Source organism: Egretta garzetta, unplaced genomic scaffold (genome assembly GCF_000687185.1).
Source record: "Egretta garzetta isolate BGI_Z169 unplaced genomic scaffold, ASM68718v1 scaffold553, whole genome shotgun sequence".
Lineage (NCBI taxonomy): Eukaryota > Metazoa > Chordata > Aves > Pelecaniformes > Ardeidae > Egretta > Egretta garzetta.
This window is the reverse complement of record NW_009259328.1, coordinates 2,611,756-2,635,350: the sequence shown is the minus strand read 5'-3', so window position 1 is coordinate 2,635,350 and position 23,595 is coordinate 2,611,756. Positions and strand designations below refer to the sequence as shown.

Below are 23,595 nucleotides of genomic sequence, written 5' to 3'. Positions count from 1 at the left end.
TGCCCCCAAGTCCCTCTCGGCAGGGCTGCTCTCAATCCTTTCTTCCCCCAGTGTGTACTGATACTGGGGGTTACCCCGACCCAGGTGCAGGAGTTTGCATATGTGAGTTTGAGATGTATTTGAAACTAGGTTGCCCTCCCATGACCTTGTTTAATAGGACTGGCACTTTATGCGAATAGACCTTTTTTCTGTTTGCACTGTAATTTATTTTTCTCCTTCATGGTTCATACACTGTGCTGGTCTTACAGATAGTCATCTAAATCTGTCATATCCTATGCATGAGGGTCACCACGGTTAAAGTGGATACTAAGGGCATTCCAAATTGGCAAATGAGATATAGGAAGGATTTTTAATGTGAAAACTGGGTAAATCAGGAGTCGTTTGGTTAAGTAATAGATTTAATCTGATTGTATGTCACCCATAGAAGGGTATTTCATAACATTAAAAGGCTTCAGGTCCAAATAATGTTTCCAAGATACAGCTTGTGGGAAGAATATTCTCAGTTAGTATACATGAGAAAATGGGAAGATAAACCTCTGTCCCTTAATTTTTTCTCTTGGTTGTGTAATCTGTATTGACAGGGAGTCATTCTCCAAACAGCACATTCTGTGGATGCTGTCTGAGGGTGGGGTGATTTTCTTCATAGTCATGGGAAAAGTACCAGCCTGATCCTCAATTAGATGTTAATTTAGTGAGGCATTTTGGAAAATAGAAGCTTCACAACTGCCTTTAATAAAGATGCAGAAACATGGTGTGAAATTGTATTCACCAATTAGAATAATCATTATCTACAGTATGGTTTAGGGATGTATAATTTCAGGCTGACATGCAGTCTGAGGTATAGCCTTTCTGGCCCCGTGAAATCACTGGAAGTCCAGCATTTGCCACACTGGATCAGAGCAGTGGTTGTCAAGTAAAAGGCAGTGTCCTGCCCTCTAAAATATCTAGAAATGCATAAAATTAACAGTGTAATGTTGTAGACGGTGACTCCTTTGGGTTCTACAATACACTTAAATCTGTGGTAGAAGTTATGATCAGCAAGCTTCTCTGAACTGGCAGTAGAATGTAGTAGTCTTATGCAGAATGGAGCATAACTAAAATCACACTTCATATTTTTATGGTTTCAAAATATGTAAATTATTAATGAAATTTAACAATTCCACCTGTTGATATGCATGCATTAGTGTAATAGTGCTAAATTATGGTAATTTTGTAGATAACCTTGTTGAAAGGAAAGTTTGGATCAGAAGTTAGATAATTTTCTGCACAAAATAGGTGTATTCTCAGTTCATATTTACATGTATGTTTACACGTTGAGTATATTAGGTTCAGCATTGCTGTACCTTGATGCTAAAGGTAAAAAAGCTGCAGGGCACTCCTTTTTATTAAAGTCAGGAGAAGCATTAGGCAACTGATCTAAAAAATTGTTTTTGTGCTTCTTGTCTTGCCTGTGGTGTAACCTCAATTCCTAATAGTCAGGTAGCTATAATATGCTGTAACATGTATTATTTCTCTTTTTGCTTCATGAATTTCTTAGCCTCAAAACATTCTGATTTGAAACGCCTGACATATTTTATATCTTAGCTAGGAATTTCCTTTCCTCTTATATTGCTTTTGTAGGTCCCAGAAGCCATAAGAAAGTGCCAGCGAGCTGGAATTACAGTCCGCATGGTCACTGGAGACAACATCAACACAGCACGTGCCATTGCCATAAAATGTGGAATCCTTCAAAGGAGAGGTAATTCATATGCTAAACCTATACATATATATGTTATTAAAAAATAGCGCAAACACCGAAATGTTGTTTCTCCTGCACTGATGTATGCCCCATATCAGGAAAGACTACTTGGAGACATTGCTACTTTCTACTGCTAGCCTTTTGCAATTCAAATTCAAAATACCATTGAAAATGCGGTCATGAGATGGAGCCACTATGAGTTTAGTGCTAGCCTAATTCAGCAGTTTTTAGAACCGTAGCACTAGGCTACAAGAAATCAAAACCAAGTACATTAAAAGCAGGTTTGTTAGCAGAGAGAAGGAACTCAACAGCAGTTTGTAGGTCTGTCTCGTAAAAATGCAATCTGTGCTGAGAACCAGCTTCTCTCATTTCTTTATTTTATAGCACTTTATCTAATGTACTGCCCTATCCACTGACTCTAATGATCTGCATAACTTAATCTATTCTTTGGAAGATTGTAAACTCCTCATAAAAGATGGAGCTAACACACAGGCCATTGAAGTCAGCTTTAAAAAAATCAACCCTTACACTGTGTCTCTGAGTCTATCATTAATGAATGGACACAGTCGTTTACTCCTTGCACTGACTGATGGAATCCTTTGTCCTTGCTGCTATTGGTATACAGAGAAAATGCTGCCATTAATGATGCCAAAAGTAAGAACTTGGATTCCAATGTGGAATAGAACAACAGACTTTTACCTGTAAACGTGCTTTATCAGCTATCAGGATCCACTATCCTATATCTAGAGTCATGATTCTGAATGGAATTATCCAGAAAGATGCTAAGAAAGGTTGATTAGATACTGTAGCAAAATTTACCTGTTAGCCAATTGCTGAGCTTTGGTAGTAGAAAACTACCTTTTTTGACCTTGCCTTCACTTGCAACACTGATGGCTGCTGTAATTTTTCTGTGCTTTTGGAGAAAAGTTGCAGATCTGAGTAGTGAATTGAATCATCTGAAACATGAACACAAATATATTTTGCATTTTGCTAATCATAAGCTAACAGTTTTACTGGTTTGGGTGTGTGTGTGTGTTTGTGTTCCCCTGCTCCAGATTGAGCAAGAGCGGATTGACAAAATCTGGCCAAAACTTCGAGTGCTTGCTCGCTCATCTCCCACGGACAAACACACTTTGGTAAAAGGTGCGTGCAGACTACCTTCGCGCATGTGTGTAATTAATGCCAAAGTTATTAAATTATGTTTGGCACATCATCTGCCTTGTAAAAATTGTACTGTTACAAATATATCTGAGTTGTTACCTTTAATTACACATCTATACGTAATGCAAGGAAGTTTTCTCAGTAACCAAGTCTCTTGTGTTCGTATTCTACCAAAGCCTTCACATGGAAAATAATAGGAAACTGGTTGGCAGGAATAACAGAAATACCAATAAGATGTCTGGCAAGTAGATGTAGGCAATCTCACATTTGCCTTGTGACATTCAATTGGACTAGAAACAAGGCTGTAGCTGGGAAGGGAAGAGATGCTGGTCAGAAAGAAAATATTGTTGAGAAATAGGTTGTTCTCAATATAAACAACAGGAGGCATAGATTTTGTAGTCTGCCTATATCCCTTTATGACGAAAACAAGAGCAAGTTCGTTTAGAGTGAGTTGAGTCACTCAAGTGCATGTCTTCTCCCACAATTATTTTTAAAGAGTATTCCAAGATGAAAAACTTTTCCTGTTACAATAACAGTTATTGAAGGTGACCTAACTAGGAGCTGTCCTCTTTAGTGTTACATGAATGGAGATACGTATTTTAAGCCAAGTCCCTTTTGCTATAGGCTCACTAACTGTATGATTTGCATTGGCCTCCTTTACATTTCTGGCTGTATTTTTAGAGTCTGATTTTGTCCTATAAAAACAGCACCATATAAATTATACTCTTTTACCATACTGTCTACAGATGGAATGCTCCATAAAAGACGGATTTGTTTGCAGTTTTCTTTTATAAAGCCTTTTTCATATCTGTAACTCACACTTTTTGATGACTTTGATGATCTTATTCTGTTGACTTTGAAGCTCACACTTAAAAGACAGCTGATGAAATCAGAAAATTTCTGATCAGGAATAACATCATTTCTGGACATGATAAGATGGGGTTTTAATAGATGGATTTTTAAAATGCCTAAATTACTTTAGAGCGTAAGTTCCATTGTGAATTTGAAGATTGGATCAGTTGGGTCCTTTGGGATTGGGACCAGTGTACATGAAGAGGTCTGGAAGCATGGATCATTCAGGAAAAATAAGATATCTTGTAAGCCCTGGCATGGCGCACAAGATGGGGCAGCTGGAAGCATACTGCTGTTACACACCCTCTCCAGCCACTGTTTAGACCAGTGGTCTCCAAAGTAGGGTGCACACAAGTCAGGGACAATCCACTGGTATGCAGGAAGAAAATACTTTTTACCATTATTAAAGAGAATAGTATTTTAAAAATACTGTTTATTTCATCTCATTGTTTTCTAGTGTATGTTTTATAATGTACATCATATAGTAGTATATATGTATAATTTATAAATGATACACATATTTTTTGTGTGTGTGCTCAAAAAGATTTACCAATAGGTGTCCATGACTGAAAAGGGTTGGAGAGCAGTGATTTCGACAACATAATTAGCAGCTCCATAGGTCAATATAAAACAGCACAAAGTTAGCTGAAGTATCCTCACTTCCCTAGTGCCTATAAAATCTGTCTTACAGCTCTTAGAGGACATGACTTGTATGGCCTAATAGTTTATTTGTTTCAGAAACTCACAACGATTTGTGTTTCATTAAGTGGATTAAATAAGTCCCTTGGGAAGTACTCATTTGAATCATTCAGGATTTTCCCTTAAGAGAAAACCGATACCTTTGCCAGAGAAAATGAAATCAATAAAGAGCTGAAGAAAAATAAAGAACAAATTATTGATGTTTTATAGCATGTGTACTTTGACAATGCAAGAGATAGTTACTACTGCTGAATGCTTTATGCAACTAATAGAGTTAATGTTTTAAAGATGGTACAAGGTCAAATGATCAAGCAGTTAAGTATCTAACAAAGTTCAAGAACAAGTCTGTGGAAAATCACGATGAAATTTTTTGGCTGGTAATACTCCAAGGGCCATTAAAAGTTACAAGAAACTATTTAAGTGTTCACTAGTTTTGGAACCCTTGTTAAATGTTATGTTTTTCTCAGCCACTTGAAGGATCAAGAGGATTTTCTCTTCTTTGATGTATTCTATCTGCTCTAGGGTAAAAACACACATCGCAAAACAAACTTTTTTATATTTAATTTTTAATGACATACAGATGCTGGAGGGAATATTTTTTCTCCTTAACATGGCACAATCCCACCCAGCAAAAGGATCATTTTTATTTTGCATTTCTGTTTTCACTACTGCTAAGGGACTAGAGAAAGGCATGGTTCAGCATTTCAGGCTAGGCCAACAGTTTCCTTGAAATATTTATGGCTTTGAAGTAGAGATAGATGAAGAAGAAAAAAAAAAAGGTCAAAATGGTTTATCATCATGAATTATTTCAGTGAAACAAAAGTTAGATATCTCAATCCAACTGAAATACAATTTCTTATGCATTTTATGACATTCATTGGTGTTATTTAATTTTTTTACCCTATTTCAAAGTGAACATACATATAATTCATAATGGTGTGTCCTTATAATACTATTGCTGAAATACTTCAATATTGTTGTATTGTTTTTTAAAATACTATGGGAAGCAACTGTTTAGTACTGATGCGAAATACAATCTTCTTATCAGAAAATATAGAAAAGATCAAATAAATATTCATAATATCAGTTAAAGAAGCTGTGCTTTCCAATACATTTAAATTAGGCTGCAATTATTTTTCTGTGATATCAAACCCAACCATTCTATTCTCATCTAATGCTGATATATTAACAAGCAGAAGGGGAACTTTAAAGAAGAAAATATTTTTAATAATTACCCTTAATTACTAAAATATTTCAAATATTATTGCATGGGATGGCATTATATCCATGACCTCATTAATGTGGACATGCCATGAGACTAGGTAGAATAATAGAAATACAGAAAAGTCTATTGATTGAAATTCTGAAATTAAATATCAGCATGTTGTAAATGGCAAGTGGGTTTGAGTTCCATTTGGGAGAAAATTTTAATATTTATTTTTATTCAAATTCATATGAGGAAGTATTCAGAAAGTTGACCTGTTCCACGGTGTAAAAAGTCAGCTTCAACCAACTCTTCCCTGAAGCAAAGCACACAAAAGTAGTTTAAAGGAAGCAGGAGGTAATACTGCATTTGAATTTATACTCTGTAAATACCATTTAGGTCTCTGTTAAGTGTAACTCTGTGGGAGGCACTGATGCCTTCAAGGTTCCCCTTTAGTGTTTCAGTCTCGCAAATCACATGGGTGGTGCATACTTAGTACAGAAATCCGTGCGCTTCAGCCATGTCCTTCTCTGCCATTCTAATATCATGAACTTTGTGGAGCACCATTCACTTAATAATTTCCTATGCTGTCTGTAATGTTATATCTTAACACACTTTTACATTAACCTTTAAAGCTCTATTCCTGCACATGTAACTAAAGTGAATTTAAATTTTCTCTTTCAGGCAGACTTTCTAAACTCTTGTTAAATCAACAGGGAGCTTCAAAAGTTTGGAAGTATTAAAAACTAATCTGAACAGAACATGCCTATGAAATATACTACTGCATCTGTCTATGTTTAGCTTGTCAAAGAAATATAAATAAGCATATGGGATGATCAGCTTTCTTGCATCAATAACACCTGAAATGTTGTGGATCTTTGAAGTGCTCAACTGTAGCTAAGATTTTCCTGTCTGCCAGTTTTAAGTTAATCAGCTGAGACAGAAAGAAGTATCTAAACCAGATTTTTTTTTCTCCCAGAACCAGCAGTTTCTTACTGATGCAACTCTAAGGGTGACGGTGCACATAATAATTGTTTAAATAAAGTGGCATTTGTTCTGCCATAAAGGGATATCCTGAGGCTATGCTTGATGGCTTTGATCTGAGCCACGGGTACAGGTAGCTTCTTGTAAAAGAAATGGAATACACATTGTTAGTTGATATTCTTTATATTATTATCCCAAGTGGATTTGATGGGCTTGCTTAATGTTAGATGGGAGGAAGGTGGGAGATCCAGGATTTTACTTCCAGCTGTGTATGCAGTGCTGGTACCTTTTATAGCAAGCTTGTGGATATAGTGCCCTGCTTGATAGCTATACATAGTTGTTTTAAATGTGATCTTTTCCCTCATCAGAAACAAGCTGCTTGCTCTGAAAAACTTCTGCCTTATGCAAGCTACATGACTCCTCCCCAAATTCCGGCAGCATCAGTGGAATCTGTGTGTGGGACACACTGTAACGTTATGCTCCAGGTGTATTCCTGTGACTGAATAGAATTGGTTTTGACAGAAGAAAGTCATGGCCAAACAGCTTAAGATGAGGGAACAGACCAATGAAACAGCAGAGGCTGTTTTGGGAGGAAGCTTTGCTGAGTTTTAGGAATTCCCCAGCTATCCCTTGCAGGCCTGTTTTTATTAAAATACCGTATGTAAGCATTCAACTGGAGCAAAGCAGTTTACGTTGAAGAAATTTCCTGGCTGTTTGACATGACTAATTGATACTGAAGTTTCTCCTTAGTTCTTTTGAATGCGTGGAAAGGCCTGTGAATGTTAAAGAAATGGGCATTGTCTTTATTGGCAATGTCAGGTCATGCCCTTACTTAAATTTTTCACTGATCACTGAAGCAGTTATTCTCCACAGCTAAAAATTGCAGAAGGAGAACCCTTCCTAGATGTCCCTCTTCTGTCTGGCCTCCTTACACTGTTTCTAAAATTTATACAGACATATTACTCAATACTGAAGAAAATTCTTGAGGTGAAACCTTATCACAACTATTAAAGAAATTATATCAAAGAAAGAAAAAAAAAGTAGAAGGAAGTGTGGTTAGGAAGGAGTCAAGTGCTGGAAAGATGACAAACATTCAGAAATGTGAGGAAGGGGAGAGGAGAAACAGAATAAAAAGAGCATGCAGAAGTCAAGGAGCATAGGAATAGCTATTATAAATGCTCTGCATCCCAAATAATCACTACTGCTCCATTTTAGAAATTTGTCTGACGTACAAATGAAAGTTCCACAAAGATCTTCTCTCTTCCTATGAATAGCACTGAAGTCCATCCCCATACAGCTGTGCCATGCACTGCCATATTTCTGATGCCACCAGCAGTGGCCACTGCGATGGAGGTGTGTGGCTGAGATGCTGATGGTAACCAAGACCATTTTATCTCTATTTTCCCATGACTGCTGATTATGCAGTTCTGTGCTCTGGAGGGTGTTGGGCTTATCCTGGCTGTACAGTTTGCCTTTAGGGATAAAAATGACTACTAAACCTCGTGAATGACTACTAAACCTTGTAAATGACTTAGCTGCATCCAGCAATTGCTTGATGCAAGGCAGTTGATAGTATAGTTGTTGACGTTAGAGTATGATTTATATCTATTAGGAGGTCATTTGTTAGAGCTTCTTCAACTTGATTTGGGTTGTGCTCCCATTTGGAATCCAGTTGTGAGAGGATGCTGTCTACCTGTTTGGAACAGTTAATACCATGATGTGTGAGAGATTTTAATGATTTTTTTCAGAAGCCTAAACTATTAATTTAACATCAAAGGATGTGTTAATAGCAAGAAGGGAAGACTGAGATAAATGCTTTTAACAGTAATGGCAGCTGATGTTCCTGTTTATTTAGTAATACCAAAGGCAAATCACCCCAACAAATTGAAAACTCTAATTATAAGATCTTATCAGAATACTGTGCCATTTGTCTGACTTCATACTGCCAATGGAAAGTGAATAAGTTTTTCTCTGATTTTCATAAGGCTGAAAAATACAGGACACTAACTGCTTCCACCCCACATTGCAATCTTCCGGATGCCTGATAAGCCTGAACCTTGCCAAGAGGCAACTATTGCTCTATAATCTGCAATTTCTTATTTCTGGTTAGTTATCTGATATGTGTTATTTTTTTCCAGAGTAGAATGAAAGCCTTTCACACTGGGTAGGTTTTGATAACTGTTTTTAGAGGTTACAACTTGATAATTGTTTTTAGAGGTTACGACTCCGGGCAAAATATGTTAGCAAAAGGAATTTTGTCATTTCCGGGTCCGTCCCTTCCCCCCCCGCCCCCAAGTTATTAATTGGAGAGGTGTTCTTGTATCCTACAAAACAACCCTGTATACTGGACTCCTATTCAAATGGACTTTGACATGGAAATAAAAACATGAGTGGTGAGTGATTCCCATCCTATTAAAAAACAGGGCTGCTTCTGTAATCTGAGAAAAAAATCTTTATTCTTTTCCTTACTACTTTCCCCATCTGCTTAAGTGGAAAATACTTCCCTGCAGGCCAGTTACATGAAACTTGATTCACCAACTGAGAAGTGCTTTCTTTTCTCAAATTATCTCAAAATGAAAGTAGAAATTATTTTATTATGTCTATTTATTAAAATGTTTGTCTCCAGAATGTGAAGAATTATTTTATATCTTCTTAATCATTGTTTGGCAGAATGGAACATGTCTGTTAAAATGCTAATTTGATTCCAGCTAAATAAAATTCATCAATGGCATTTGTTATCTCTAGGTTAATTGCCCAAATGCATCCCAGTAAAGCAGATACTACAGTTCAGTCCCAGTCATCATAAGCATGAACTTAAGTCTTTGGCAAATCCTTTCCATTGATGTTTAATCATAGCGCTGGGCTGAAATGGGTTTACTGTGACACATAATTTTAAATAGTAGAAATCTTCCAAAAGAACGTAACGAGCTGATTTCATTCCCTTTGAAGGCTACACGAGTTTTGTTGATTATGTGATAATGCCGGATCAGAACTTTCTGTGTAGATTCTAGTGTCTAGTAGCGTATGGTAGTGATGACACTGCTTTCTCTCTATTTCCCTTTCTTAATCTCTGTAAGACTTTTGTAGTATTATGTAGTCCATATTCCACAGACCATGCTATTTTTTAGAGGGAAGTTCCATCTTGCTGATCATTTTATATATAGGTCTGTATACACACAGTATGTGTTTTTTGCAGGTATTATTGACAGCACGCAGGTGGAACAGAGGCAGGTTGTAGCTGTGACTGGTGATGGAACCAACGATGGACCAGCACTTAAAAAAGCTGATGTTGGATTTGCAATGGTATAATCTTGAGCATATTTATCGATGTTTGTGTCATTATAAATTTGCTGTAAGAGGTTTTTCATTCATTAAGGGTTGAGAAAGTTGCTTAGTTATTACTTGTCAGTGAAGAAACATATTGGAGGGGGCGAGTTATGTTGCTTCAGAATCCTTTAATTTACTATGTTAGGTTCACTGCTATTGCTTGTTTTGATGGTTTTTCAATATTTTGTCTAAGGTAATTATTGGCTATATGCAGAATCCTGTACCAATACAGAAAAATGAACTGTGTTCTTCACAACAGTGGAGTACTATTTTGCTTTGGTAAAACCCATCACTAATTGTAACGATCTCTTACCAACGTACTCTGACTCTGAAGACATTAATATACTTGACTGTATATTAATATTAAGATACATAATTCTAATTTTTGTTAGCAATCCTGTTCATGTATATTAATAAAATATCATCAATGATAAAAAAACTCAGAAGATCAGTAGTCATTAAGCTGATAATTAAAAACACACAAAACTATGATCACATGAATTCCACTGCTCTCTATCAATTCCCTTTTCTGTATCCTTATTCACTTTCAAAAATAGGCCACGTTAGCTAACTTTAGCAAACATAAAATGCAGAATATAGTCAGCAGTCACTGTTACTATGCTGGGAAGTCTCTGTGTAACTGTGGACTTTGAATGAATATGAACTGCCTCTGTACTTTTTAGTAGGTAATTTTATTCACAATTAATTTTTCCAGGGTATTGCTGGCACAGATGTTGCAAAGGAAGCCTCAGATATCATCCTAACTGATGACAATTTCAGTAGCATCGTGAAGGCTGTAATGTGGGGACGTAATGTCTATGACAGTATCTCCAAGTTTCTGCAGTTCCAGCTCACTGTTAACATTGTGGCTGTGATTGTGGCTTTCACTGGAGCATGCATTACCCAGGTAAGGTTAATTTCAGGTGCTGCTTAAAGTATGGGGCTAAATCCAACCAAGCTACATTTTCTTTTAAGTAATGGTGGCTTACATTTGATTCTTACTTCATGCAACGGAAAGTATGCTCTCTGAGCATTAAGAGTGTGTTTAGGATCAAGCTGCTACGTGTTAAATAGCTGTTGACATAAGGAATTGTACTAATCCATTTTCTCCTGGAACTAAATTGCTTTTAGGAGCTGCTAATTTTTGTGCTGCCTCCATATAGTTCCCTATTTTGATTACATATTATTGCCATGACTGAGCCTGTGATCATAGGACAGAAAATGTCTGGGACTGGGAGAAGGAAGAGGTTATGTGGCTTTGCCTTTTCCTCTCTGAATATTTCACTATTAAATACATATTTCTCAACAGATTATGAAATGGGATTATTATTTTCAAGAGAGCAATACTGACACGCAGAAGTAATCTCAGCAGGGAAGCTTTTTGACTGATAACATTATTTTGTTGCTTTCAGGCGATTCCTTTTAATTTCAGATGCAAATGACAAAACAATTAAATGACACATGCGGATGGACTTTGATCTCTTTTCCTCCTCTACATTAATCCCTCACTGCAATCCTGGTGTACATGCAACATGTCTAGGTCTTTTACAAAAAGCATATGTGACAGCAAACCACATTTTTTCCCCTTGAAATTACTACATTTTGATTAATAAAATTAAGTTTTCTTTTCCCTAGAAAGAAAACAGCATGTATTTAGGACACTATGAGGTTTTTGTCTTTCATTAGAAAATAGCAAAACATGAGTTCTCAGTGCTGTCACTCCCTAAAATAATGTATATTTTAGATGCTGCATACAGGTGTTGTTAGAAAATGCTTCCTTTGATTGAGACACACTCTGGGAAAGCTGATGCTTCCTTCCGTTATGCATCGTCCAGACACACATACCTGTTTCAGCAGATAAATTTCACCTTATGCACACCTCAGCAAAACAATGAATAAGTCATTATCTCTGCTGCGGGGTAAACTTACATTGTAATCATGGAACTGATACTTGAAACCAGAAATCTTTACAAAACCATGAGGTCAAACTTCTCCTAAGCCTTTACTGACATTGAGAGGCCTTTTTTGCGCTGCGTATGAGGAGTCTGCAAGCTTCCAGCTTCTGCTAACACCACGCAGCAGCTGTCATCACTTAGCTCCTCTGAGCTAAGCGAGCATAAGGATAGCGCAAGGGCTATGATTCTCAGAGAAATCAGAAATTGCTGATTTTGAAGCAAGTAGAAATGACCTTAAATAACTATTCTGTAGAAAGGAAGCACTGAAACCTCAATTAACTTGTTTTCAGAGAAGTAAAAATTGCAAGCTGCTAAGTGCTAGACCCCTACCACGCTGCCCCCAGGTCTTGTTGATGCCTTGTCGTCAAAACTGAGTCCATGCAATGGGACGAAATTACTGATGCTGCAGCAGAAGTTGGATTAACTTTTCTTTTTCCCTTGGGAAATATTTCCAAGCATATTGAGAAAAGGTTTAGCGGTAAAGTGATTGCTGCTGTTAACAGAAGGTATGTGAATAAGGACTAAAACTCTGGAAGGTCAGTCCTCCTGGATTTTTGTCAGTGGTATAAAATCGTATAGAAAAAGTGCTAACAGCAATGGGGTAAGAAAACCATAATTGGAACAGAGGTGACTGCTTCTTTTTAAGACCCTGTTTTATAGACATTCAATCACTGCCTACTAACATTATTTAAGGTGATTTTTTTTGTTGTTGTTGTTGTTAATCTCGAGCATTTTTTCAATTGCTTGGTGAAACCATGAATGGAAATAGATTATATTTGTTAACTAAGGAATTTCTGTTTTATTTGTGAAGAGGTTAAGCGTTACTGAATCAGTGCAAAGACTATTTTAAATCAAGTCTAAGTGCACGTGTAGTGCACAGTCAGTGCAGACATATTCTCCTTTTTAATTCCAGAGCTTTCATCATCCTCTGAATCATTCCATTGATGTCTAGCAGGATTTGGATCAGGCTCAGTGCATTTATATTACTCCAGTGGGCTGTAAGACCATCACTGAGCCTGTCAAGTCTGTTGTCCCTGTTTAAAGGTTTTAATGTACACCTCCTAGAATTCCTGTATTTCTGTCCACATAAATTCTTATGCAATTCCTTAATTTGGCAGTAAAAATACAAATCCAAAGGAGAGGTCTGAAAGGAGCTAAAATTGAAAATGTAACAAAAAGGTTGCAGTTGTGTCCACTGTCATTATGTTTACACTCAACTGTGACTGCTGATAACCTCAAGTAGCTCTCAGTTCTGTCTCATTCAAGAATTATCTTGCCTTACAAATAAACATTGTTATGTTAGGCTTTGACTCAAAGACTCCAGCCAGTGAAAGGGCTCCTAAGCTTTGCCAAAAATTACACCTGAGAACATACTGTACTTTCTGGTTGCTATGAAAATAGCTTTAGCCCAAAATGCATGAATATACAAAAAAATCTTGTATACAACAGGCTAGGCGCACAGACATATATCTAAGACTGCAAAAATGTGCACAGGTCTTAAATTACTCTTTTGACTGATGCATTTAAATTCTTAACAAACAAATTAAGCTAAAATCTATAGTTTCCAGAAGGCAACACAGCTTTCTGTGACCTTCAAAATGAATATTGGCCTGAATTTTAGGCAGTCAGGTTGGATTTCTTTGACACACAGAATATAATTTTAATCCACAATTAATATTCAGATTAATGACTATTACCCAGGATATCCTTTTGGTGATATTTCATCAAATCTAAAATGAGAAAAATTCTGCGTAGGTAGTAACATTTCTTTCATGCTTAATGTCACCTCTCAAAAAATCAGTTCTGCAATTCAGAACCAGCATACTGGGATGCTGTGAGGATGAAGCTGCTTTTGCACTTACCTACTCTTTTTGGTGTTTCTACTGTCTGTGCTTAAAGGAAGCACAAAGATAATAAAATCTTTGTTTTCACTAATTATTTTTAACACTTGGCTTGTGCTTTGCAACTAAATAGACTTAAGTTTGTTCATTTTTGATCCTGCAATTGCATCAGTGTACAGGTAAATATGTGTATGTGGTCATATCACTGCAGGACTCCTAGTGAAGCTACAGCAACTCTGTATTAATGAAAGGGTCCAACTGTGTGAGTACTCTTATGAGTAAAACTGGACCTCCAAGCAGCACCCAGAGAATACATTGCCAAGCAGGAGCTGATTTGCTTGGTCCAGAGCACCTTAGGAGTGCCATGGAGAGGCTTAAGAAAAATATTAGGTAGAACCTGTGACCTTTAGTACTCATTTTAAGAATCTGCTGCTTCTTTCTCAAATACATAAATAAAATCAGTGCCCTTGCCAATTCCACTCCTGGGAACTACTGTTGTGCTTAACTCTGTTAACTGAGTAAATATTATATTTATCTATCCAAAGTCTGCTTCATCAAGATGCTGTTAGAGAGAATATCTACCGTATCAACTATTTCTATGTCGTCCTGGTTTGATGTTTCAATAGATGTTTAACTTAGGTGTACAAAGTGTATGTGACCCTACATGCTCCTCCAATGTTATAGAAGGTTTACAAAGGAGTGGCAGTGGGCTATTAAAGAAGTTCTTATTGCAGACTGAATGGGACCAATGCAGATGGCCATTTGCTATTCTCTGTTATGGGTCCCAGGATGAAGTCATGTTAAAGTGACAGAAACCATATCCTAAGCAGCACAGGAATGATATATACAGTGTCACCTGTTGGCAAGCTTAGCACAGCTGCTGCCAAAACTATGCAGCCCCTCAAAGGGATATAACGTACGTTGGGCCCTGTTTCAGTTTACAGCAGCTCAGTGTATAAGCCAAGAGTTCTGAATTTTCAACTAATAATGAACTTGTGCTGCAATTCTATAATTATGTAAAGCACTTGGAGATCTAGGTCATAGACGAAAACCAAGCTTAAAGAAGCCTCTGATTAAAAGTGGAATCAGGATCACTCAATCTGTGGCTGCACAGGTGCTTTTAATTTTGTGTCTGCTGTGTACCTAGCACCCACCAATGAGATCACAACCATTATTTCTGCTGGCCCCATGTCAGTGCAGTTTGTGTGGCACAATGCAGCTGACCTGTATTAATTCACCTTATCTTTCAGTTAATTTAATTAATTTACCTCTTGCTTCCTCCTCTCTGTGTTGCCCAATGCATACTTGTAAAATGATCAGGGTGCGGTTATCTTGACCAGTTTGCATATAATTGTCCTTTCTGTTTAACAACTGTTACCTCAATAATTTCTTTTTCCAGTGGATTTATGAGATATGAAACTTTATATTCTGACTTCGTTCTCTGAATAACATTTTTGCAGAGCCCTTGACTGACTCAGTGAGGGTTCTTCTTTGGAGCTCTGCCCACAATTATTGTGAATTTTGTACTTCAAATGAGTCATTGCTCCACATCTCTAGGTATCATATAAAGTTCTATATGTGCCTTACAAAGCCAGAAGGTTCGTCCTGTTCCCTGTCCCCAACGTATACACAGTACCAAGAAAATATTAGGCCATTATGTTTGGAGCTGTTAAAAGTAATCTGGGTATGTACAAAATAAAGATTTTAAAATGCAGTTCACTCAAATGGAAACAGTTTTTTACTGGAACTATAAAGCTAGCAGATTTATCTGTGTGCCAAATCTTGTCTGTGTCTCCAACTGTTGAGGCAATGTAACTATTCAAAGAGGTTGCATTAAAGAAAAGGAAGACAAAGACTGTGTTTTAACATTTTACATTCAAATTATTATTCTCTTACTTTGAGAAAGACTTAATGTTTTAGCAGACATTAAGAACTGAAAACAGTGACTCTATAGGACATTATGTTTGGAAAATTAAATGTTAATTAAAAAGCACTGTAGCAATGAACTACCGCATGAATCACTTGTTGTTTTTACAGATCTTGTTCAAAAAATGAGGATGATCTATACTTACATGTATAAGGCAGTAATTTACATGGTTATAATGTTTTACTTCAGAACTGTATTTGGCAAATCCTAAAATAATAGCATTGGCAAATTTGAAAAAGCTATACTATAAAATCAAAGTATGTACTGTTTAGCTTTGTTTTGGGAAGGCTTATAGGCATGGAAATAGAATTGAGGATGCCACTTCCCTACAATTAGTAGACAGCATGATCTAGCAGCAGAAGCAAGGGATGATGGTTTTTTCCATTAATGTATATAAAGTTAACCTACCAGAAAGGCTCATTTTTCCGAATCCATGCATATGTTCTGTGATAAGCGGGAGTAAAGAGGTAAAGGTGAAAATACCTTTTCATTCCCTTACAGCTTGTCACTTAAATCAAATGTAACAAGCTCTAAAATTTGTGAGGCTCTGCACGTCACAAAAGATTTGCAGTTTTATTTCCAGCTTTTGGTGATTTGTACTTCTAAGTGTTTCCAAGACGAAGTGTAACATCACTTGATTTAAGGGACATTTTCCCTTTACCTCTAGGCCAATGCTAACCTATTCCAAGGTCAAGTGGAAAGGAATTTGACAAATAAGTGGTGATTTTGGGTGGTTTGCAGTTTGAACAGCTTTCATCCTCAAAGTTTTCAGAAAGTGAATTAAGAGTTACTAGCTAGTCAGTTAGTGGCTAAAATACAGTGAAAAGAACATTGAATTTGCATCCCACTTGCTAAGTGACTAAAATCTGTAATGGAAGACTAAGCTTCTTAGCTGATATGTATTTTCCTCAGTTTCCACCAACTAGTCAGAAATCAGATAGAGCTGCAGTGGAAATTTCATTCCACTGCCTGCCCAGACTAATGTGTGTTTAATGTTTTGGCTTCAGCTTAGAATGAGCTTTCACACTTGACTGAACAGTGTAGCACTGCCAATAATAGATAATTATTAGGGGCACCATAGCCACCCAAGGTGATTGGCAGTGTGAAATGGTGAGAACATGTTGTTGCCAAAACTGATGACTGCTAATTACAGTTGTGTGATTTAGAGACTGAAATAATCTGACTTTTCGTTATGCTAGGAATATGTCAGGTTCTGATAGACACCTGAATATTTGACTCTATTTATTAAGCATAACCAGCAAATTCAGTTTTGTTGACATAGAAGTCAGCACATGAAGCAGAAATTCAGCTATTGTAACATCACAAAGTAGAGAATGTTTCTCAAGAAAACTTATTAACTAGACAGGAAGTTATTATTATTAACTATGACAAGGAAAATTCTTCAGTGGAAAACGTTTTCCTTTTTCTCTGTATACTATCTCCCAGCCTCTGAGCCCTAGCAACAAACTGCTTTTAGTGCAAGTACTCTCTTTGCCTGAGCCATTAGAATTAATTAAAATAAACGAGGTCTCAATTTGGAACAAAGTTTGTCCTGATTGCTTTTAGGTTTTTTAGCCACCTCTAAAGACAAAGATGTTTCCTGTTTCTGCAGCTACCTATCAGATGAGTGAGCTGAACTGAAGCCCAGTTAATGCAACCCATAACTAAGAGGTCAAGAATCTATTAGTGCTAATCTTCCTCCTTTCCCTGATGTAGCCAACCTGTAAGACTTAGGAACAGTAGGTTACTTTTCTCCATCCCTTTGAATAAGCCAAAAATGAATACTTTTTTATAAGTAAAATGTATCAAAATGTAAGGGTGTTAATAATATGTTTTCAAGAGGAAATAATATTTTTAGCTGAAGGGAGAGTTGGAATATAAACCAGATCCACAAGAGACCAAACCACTTGCCCTTGTTCTCCATATGTCCTCGGGATACTGAATTGGCCCTCTTTATTTGATACTATTCCATTAAAAATGAACATTTAACCCTTTGAAGAAAAGGGTAGAGTTCATAAGGTGTTTTTATTGTCTTTGATTTGGCTTGTAGACTGTTCCATAAATTTCTTTGCTTCACTACTGCAGCACCGTGGTAATGTAATGCATAAAAAGTGTTCTGTTCTTCCAACTTTCATGCTGTATATTAACACAAATTTTTCATACTGATACCTTATTACTTTTGAGATTCTATCTTCTTAATAAAAAACATCTATTTGAAACAGGAAGCAGACCTTATTAATGCTGATTGTTTTGTATTCAGTCTAAAGGCATAGGAGGTTGGTAGATAGAAAAAAAGAACCTACTTCATTTTTCCCACTATGGCTCCTTGAAGCAATTGCACCTATCTATCATTACAGCTGCCCCAATGAATTACAAATCAAAACTTCGTAATAGTCATCTAGAGTTCTCCTGAGATCTGTGTTAGTTTCTTCTATTTATCTACTTTGGGGTTTTTTTTAATCATGATCTAAAGTCCTCTGCAATATGACCATAGACTCTTTCTTGAATTAAGTGAGGAAAGAGCTCCGTCTAGTGGTTGGCGATCTACTTCAGAAAATAAATACTTCATCCTGACAAGTAGTAATTTTTTTTTTCTTTCCAGTTCTGGAATTTCAAATATGCTATCCTGTTATCCAGTAAAATAATGAAGATTTTCTTGCTTTTGCACATTTGATACAGTTTAATGAGTTTTAGAATATTTTTTTAAATTCAAATATCAGGCATTTTTTTTTATCACTGCCATTTTTAAAAGGTCTTATTTAAGTAAGATATATTAAAAATATTTAGTTTTTTTTAATAATTTCAAGCTGTTTCTGAAAAAACAGACAGGTAGGTTATAGTAAAAGGAAACATTATTTTTTTAAATTGTTTCAGTATAATGTTTCTTCCAGGAAAGAAACTCCCACTTGCATTTTCTAGTTATCTAAATTCAGCTAAAGATTTAAGCATGATGCATGAAGTAACAGAGGGTGTTGTTCTGAAATGTTAATGTTATGCTTTATAAAAATTGTGTTATTGTAAATATTCCTGATTTAAATGACTGGAGAGAAATAATTTATCTTTGCTGATGAGGATCACTGTGCTTCCTCTTAATAGGTAGGACCAAGGTCCATGTATTTCAGTATCTTGTCTTCAGCACTGCTTGCAGTCACACAGGAAGCAATGAAATCACAGGAAATGACCTGACAGCAATTATTTTTCTAAGAAATATGTAACTTTCTAATTTGTCTCCACAGGACTCTCCTCTAAAAGCTGTACAGATGTTGTGGGTCAATCTAATTATGGACACCTTTGCCTCGCTTGCTTTGGCCACCGAACCTCCAACAGAGGCTCTATTGCTAAGAAAGCCATATGGCAGGAACAAACCTCTTATATCCCGTACCATGATGAAGAACATTCTGGGCCATGCTGTTTATCAGCTTACTCTCATATTTACACTTCTTTTTGTTGGTAAGAATGTTTGTTAGGCTTGTTGCTTAGTTTAGAAGCATCTAGGTCTTTGTAGCCTGACATGTCAAAACGCTTTAAATATATCCACTTAATTCACATATATGAAGCCTGTCATAGTTAAGCAGTTAGCAGGACCGAGCTTTTTATTGGGATCAGAAACAGTAGGGGAAACAGAACAGATGCAATAGAGGGATTTAGTCACCTTTTGTATGTTGTTTACATTTGGGAAGAGCCTCAGTGGGCTTTTTTGCCTCCTAAAAAAATGTAGGTTTGGGCTTTGGCAAAAGTTTATGTTAAAAAGTAGCGTAGAAGGTTACATTTTAATCTGAGTATCTAGCCTGCTTCTTCTATACTGAAATCTCATTCTGAGACTTAATCATCTTTTCTAGGAATGTAACAACAAAATTTAAAAAATAACCATAAACCAAACACAATAAAAATCAAGATTTACCAATACCTATATTAGAGAAGCTCTAATCAGGAGCAAAATGTTTGCCGTAGTCAAGAAATAATGTTGATCTTTAGATAGTATAGATAAGCAAACAATCACTATTCAGTAATACAAATAACACTCTGTTTTGACATTTAATATCTAGAATGGATATTAAATGGGGGAAAAAATTCTAATTTATTAGATTACTGGACTCTTATTCGGGCCTTGCTAGCAACCATGCTTTTTATAGGTTGTATTTTGGAGAGGGGAGGGAAAGAAGAGGAACGTTTCTTGCTGCAGGGAATAGTAGAGGCTAATAATAAATTCTGTTGCTCCACAATAATAAGTGACCTTGCTCAAAGGACCAATAATTTTATCAATTGGCTATTGTGTTCTTGTTACTATGTTGTCACTGTTAAATTACATGTGTTGTCTTTCAGATTTTTTTTTCCTTTATATACAGATTTCCATATAAGCTGTAAATGTAAATTTATGATTCTTAGGAGTTTTTTGAGCTCTGTTGTGAAAAATCTTGCTCCACCTTACCAACAACTGGCAGCTTATTTGGAATGCTTAAAGGAGACAATGGTCTGTTTTCAGTGGAGCTATTTAAAGCAAAATAATTGCCAGATTGTTGCCTAACAACATTACAGTGTATTTTGAGAATGTCTAGCAAGTCTAAGGAAATTGTAATTTCAAATTCTCTAAAACAGGTGTGAAGGTCTTGGTAATTCATGTGATATAAATCTCAGAGTGAGAACTTCTGTGAACTTCTTGGGGAGTTTTAATGGCTTTTTGATGAGTTTTATGGTTTAAAATACTTTGTAGTGACCCCTGATGAAAAGAAAACCAGGCTTTTTTACCCTATTCTAATTACTTCTGTGTGTCTCTGGAAAACGCATGCATACTTTGAAGGATGCAGCCCAACCAATTTTCTGATAAGCCTAGGAAATACAGTCTTTTCCTTTCTAAACTCCATGAGGCTTAGCTTTGCAGTGAGATGATGTTCTAAACTCAGTGTTTCAATAAATATATTTGGAATTAATGAGAATTATATTTTGATTAATGAATACTTCCTTTTTTTCCTAGTAGGTTTCTGCAGAGACTAGTACATCAAGTTTTTTTTTATTTTTTCTATGATGTGGCAATTGCGTTTGAACATACAGTAATGCCTTTGAGACGTCAGGAACATCAGAAACCCAGAAGCCACTGTCTAGTTCTGTCAAACTGCAGTACATACAAAAAAAAATCTTAACCTCAGCAACTAGGCATAATAAACCTAAAGTTGGTGTACTGTAATGAGTTTTGGAATATGCTTGGAAATAAAAACTAGTTATGGGTTTAACCACTGCCATTCCACAACAGCAGCATGTTCTGCTTTGCCAATTAAGTGATGCAAAGCAATAATAGAGAATTAAGGACAGGTAGTCTTGCCAAGGAAAGTTTTATTCATAGATTTGTGCTTGTGTGTCTGTCAAATGAAAGCAAATAGATATAATATGTGTGTATTCCTAAAAGACAAAATGGTGACATTTGCTTTCATTAATTTTTTCCTTTACTGTTTATATGTAGTAAGGGGAATGTTTTCCAATACTTAGTTATCTCTCTGGAGATGTATAATCCTCTTAAAAATCTCTCTCAGTCTAAATTTTGTGTTCTCATACTGTGTTACTGATATATTTGTGATGTCATAATCTACGTTCTGTCAAAAGACTATAAGCCAAATTCTTTGGAAACATGCTTGTTATTCCCAGTGTCTTGAACATGAACTGCTCAAATATCCCAAGGCAAAAAGCCGCTTACTGTTAACTTAATGACCTCAGGAGAAAACCTGAGGAAACCTTTCTTTCTTCAGAAATTCTGAATATAATGCTATTGGGATAGCAGAAATAAATGTTCAAGTTTTAATTTGCTTTTATTAATAAAGCACTGGTTATGAAAATGAGTAGTATTGTGATACAGTAGTACTGTGAAGAAAGGCTGAGAGAGTTGGGGTTGTTCAGCCTGGAGAAGTCAAGTCTCTGGGGACGTTATTGCACCCTCTCAATATATAAAGAGGGCTTATAAGAAAGACAGAAAGACACTTTTACCAAGGCCTGTAGTGAAAAGACAAGGGGCAGCAAGGGTAGGTTTGACTGGACACAAGCAAGAAATTTTCTTACAGTGAGAGTGGTGAGACACAGGAACACATTGCCCCCATAAACTGGATGCTCCATCATTGGAAATGTTCAAGGTCAGATTGGATGGGGCTTTGAGCAACATGATCTACTGAAAGATGTCCTTGCCCATGGCAAGGGGATTGGACTAGATGATCTTTAGAGGTCCCTTCCAACCCAAACGATTCTATGATTCTGCAAGAAAAGAGGTCCCTCAGGTGTAGGTATCTTTTCAAAACTTACTTCATTTTTACAGTGACCCTTCATGCATTGTATCTTGCTTTTTTTATTGGTTGGATCTGAAAGTGATAGTCAAATTATCAAAATAAAGAGCAATGCCTGATGGTGTGCTTTCAAAGCAGACTAGCAGAATGATCAAACCAAAATCTATTTGAAACTAGGAATCTCTGTGGTTTTTATCATTAATATCCTTGAATGCTTGTCAAGAGTTATGCCATACTGGCTAAACAAATGGGTGAAAGAAGAGTGGTTGCCTCTAGTTATTGTATAAAATCGCAAATGTACTGTCAATGGTCTCAAGTGCTTGGTACATCAGAAAGCATTTACTTCTTAGAATAATTACTACTTGGTTAAAGGAAAAGTACTACTGAAAACTATTTGTGTAGGTATACAGAGTTATTAGGTAAGTCATCATTTGAGAAGCTTCTTGCTTGGGCAGTTTAGATATCTTTTGCTCACTAGTGTTATAAATTCTGCTTATATTATAGTAAGTGCAGAAAGCAAGCTGGTAAAGCAGAGCACAGGACACAATTAGCTAAAGCAAACAAGGGAAATTTAAATTAAATTTAGATTAATTTATTCTAGTGGAAACCCTTATTTTTGTCTTATACCTAGGTGAGAAAATGTTTAAGATTGACAGTGGGAGGAATGCACCGCTTCACTCTCCTCCTTCAGAGCATTACACCATTATCTTCAACACCTTTGTCATGATGCAGCTTTTCAATGAAATCAACGCACGGAAAATCCATGGTGAAAGAAATGTCTTTGATGGCATCTTTAGAAATCCTATTTTTTGCACTATTGTACTGGGAACATTTGCTATTCAGGTAATGATTTAGTAATTATTCATCAGAAATTTACCTTAAGTCTCTTTTTCTGTGTGTTTTTTTGAAATCTAAATGCTATAGGAGGCACACTTAATAGTAAGCCACCTGGTTTCACATATTTTCTCAATCAATGCAAGTATCAATAATGGAAAATGTTATATAGCCATACTAATACAGTGTAAATTTTGATCATTATAACTAGGTCAAATCTTAAACTATTGTGAGGATGTACCATAATAACAGCCATCATGATTTGTTGATATTCTAACTGGGTTTTTTAGATGAAATTATTAAATAGTATACCAAACAATAGCAACAAAGCATTTTACATTAATTTGCTACTCTGTGGATAGACATATTGGCCCTCAAATAGCTAATGCTGATCAGTTCTTCTGAGGTTAAATGCCACTGCCAAATGATACCCAATGTTCTCAGTAATACTACTTCTTGGTAGTAATTCTTCATGTCCATCTCATGAGTTTGCTGTCCCAGTCATATGTGAGCATAATTACAGAAATTTTTTTTACACACTTTTCCCAAACAGTTGTAATTTTTCTCCTGTAAGAACTCTAATTCATCCTTCTGCTTCTGTATCCATCCATTTGCTGGCATCTACCCTGTACTTGATACTATTTGACATTACCTTTTAGAAGTCTACTGCAGCCCTCAAAATTGCTTAGAGTTGAGCTATTTCTATCTTGACATTATTGCTCAGTTCTGCAGTGGCATCCTGGAAGCTATCAGTATTGGGACTTTTTTCATGGAAGGAGTAAGGAGGAAGATAGAGCTATTTGAATCTGA

At 36.2% G+C, this 23,595-nt stretch overlaps 1 protein-coding gene across 1 annotated transcript in view; it reads left to right on the top strand.

Annotated features, from left to right (window-relative positions):
- The window catches only part of ATP2B2 (ATPase plasma membrane Ca2+ transporting 2), a 192,912-nt gene that overhangs the window by 146,126 nt on the left and 23,191 nt on the right, over positions 1 to 23,595 (top strand). Inside the window, 6 exon segments of the mRNA XM_035892214.1 lie at positions 1,621 to 1,803; positions 2,794 to 2,881; positions 9,835 to 9,941; positions 10,681 to 10,872; positions 18,925 to 19,138; positions 22,583 to 22,794. Of these exon segments, the coding sequence (XP_035748107.1) occupies positions 1,621 to 1,803; positions 2,794 to 2,881; positions 9,835 to 9,941; positions 10,681 to 10,872; positions 18,925 to 19,138; positions 22,583 to 22,794 (996 nt within the window).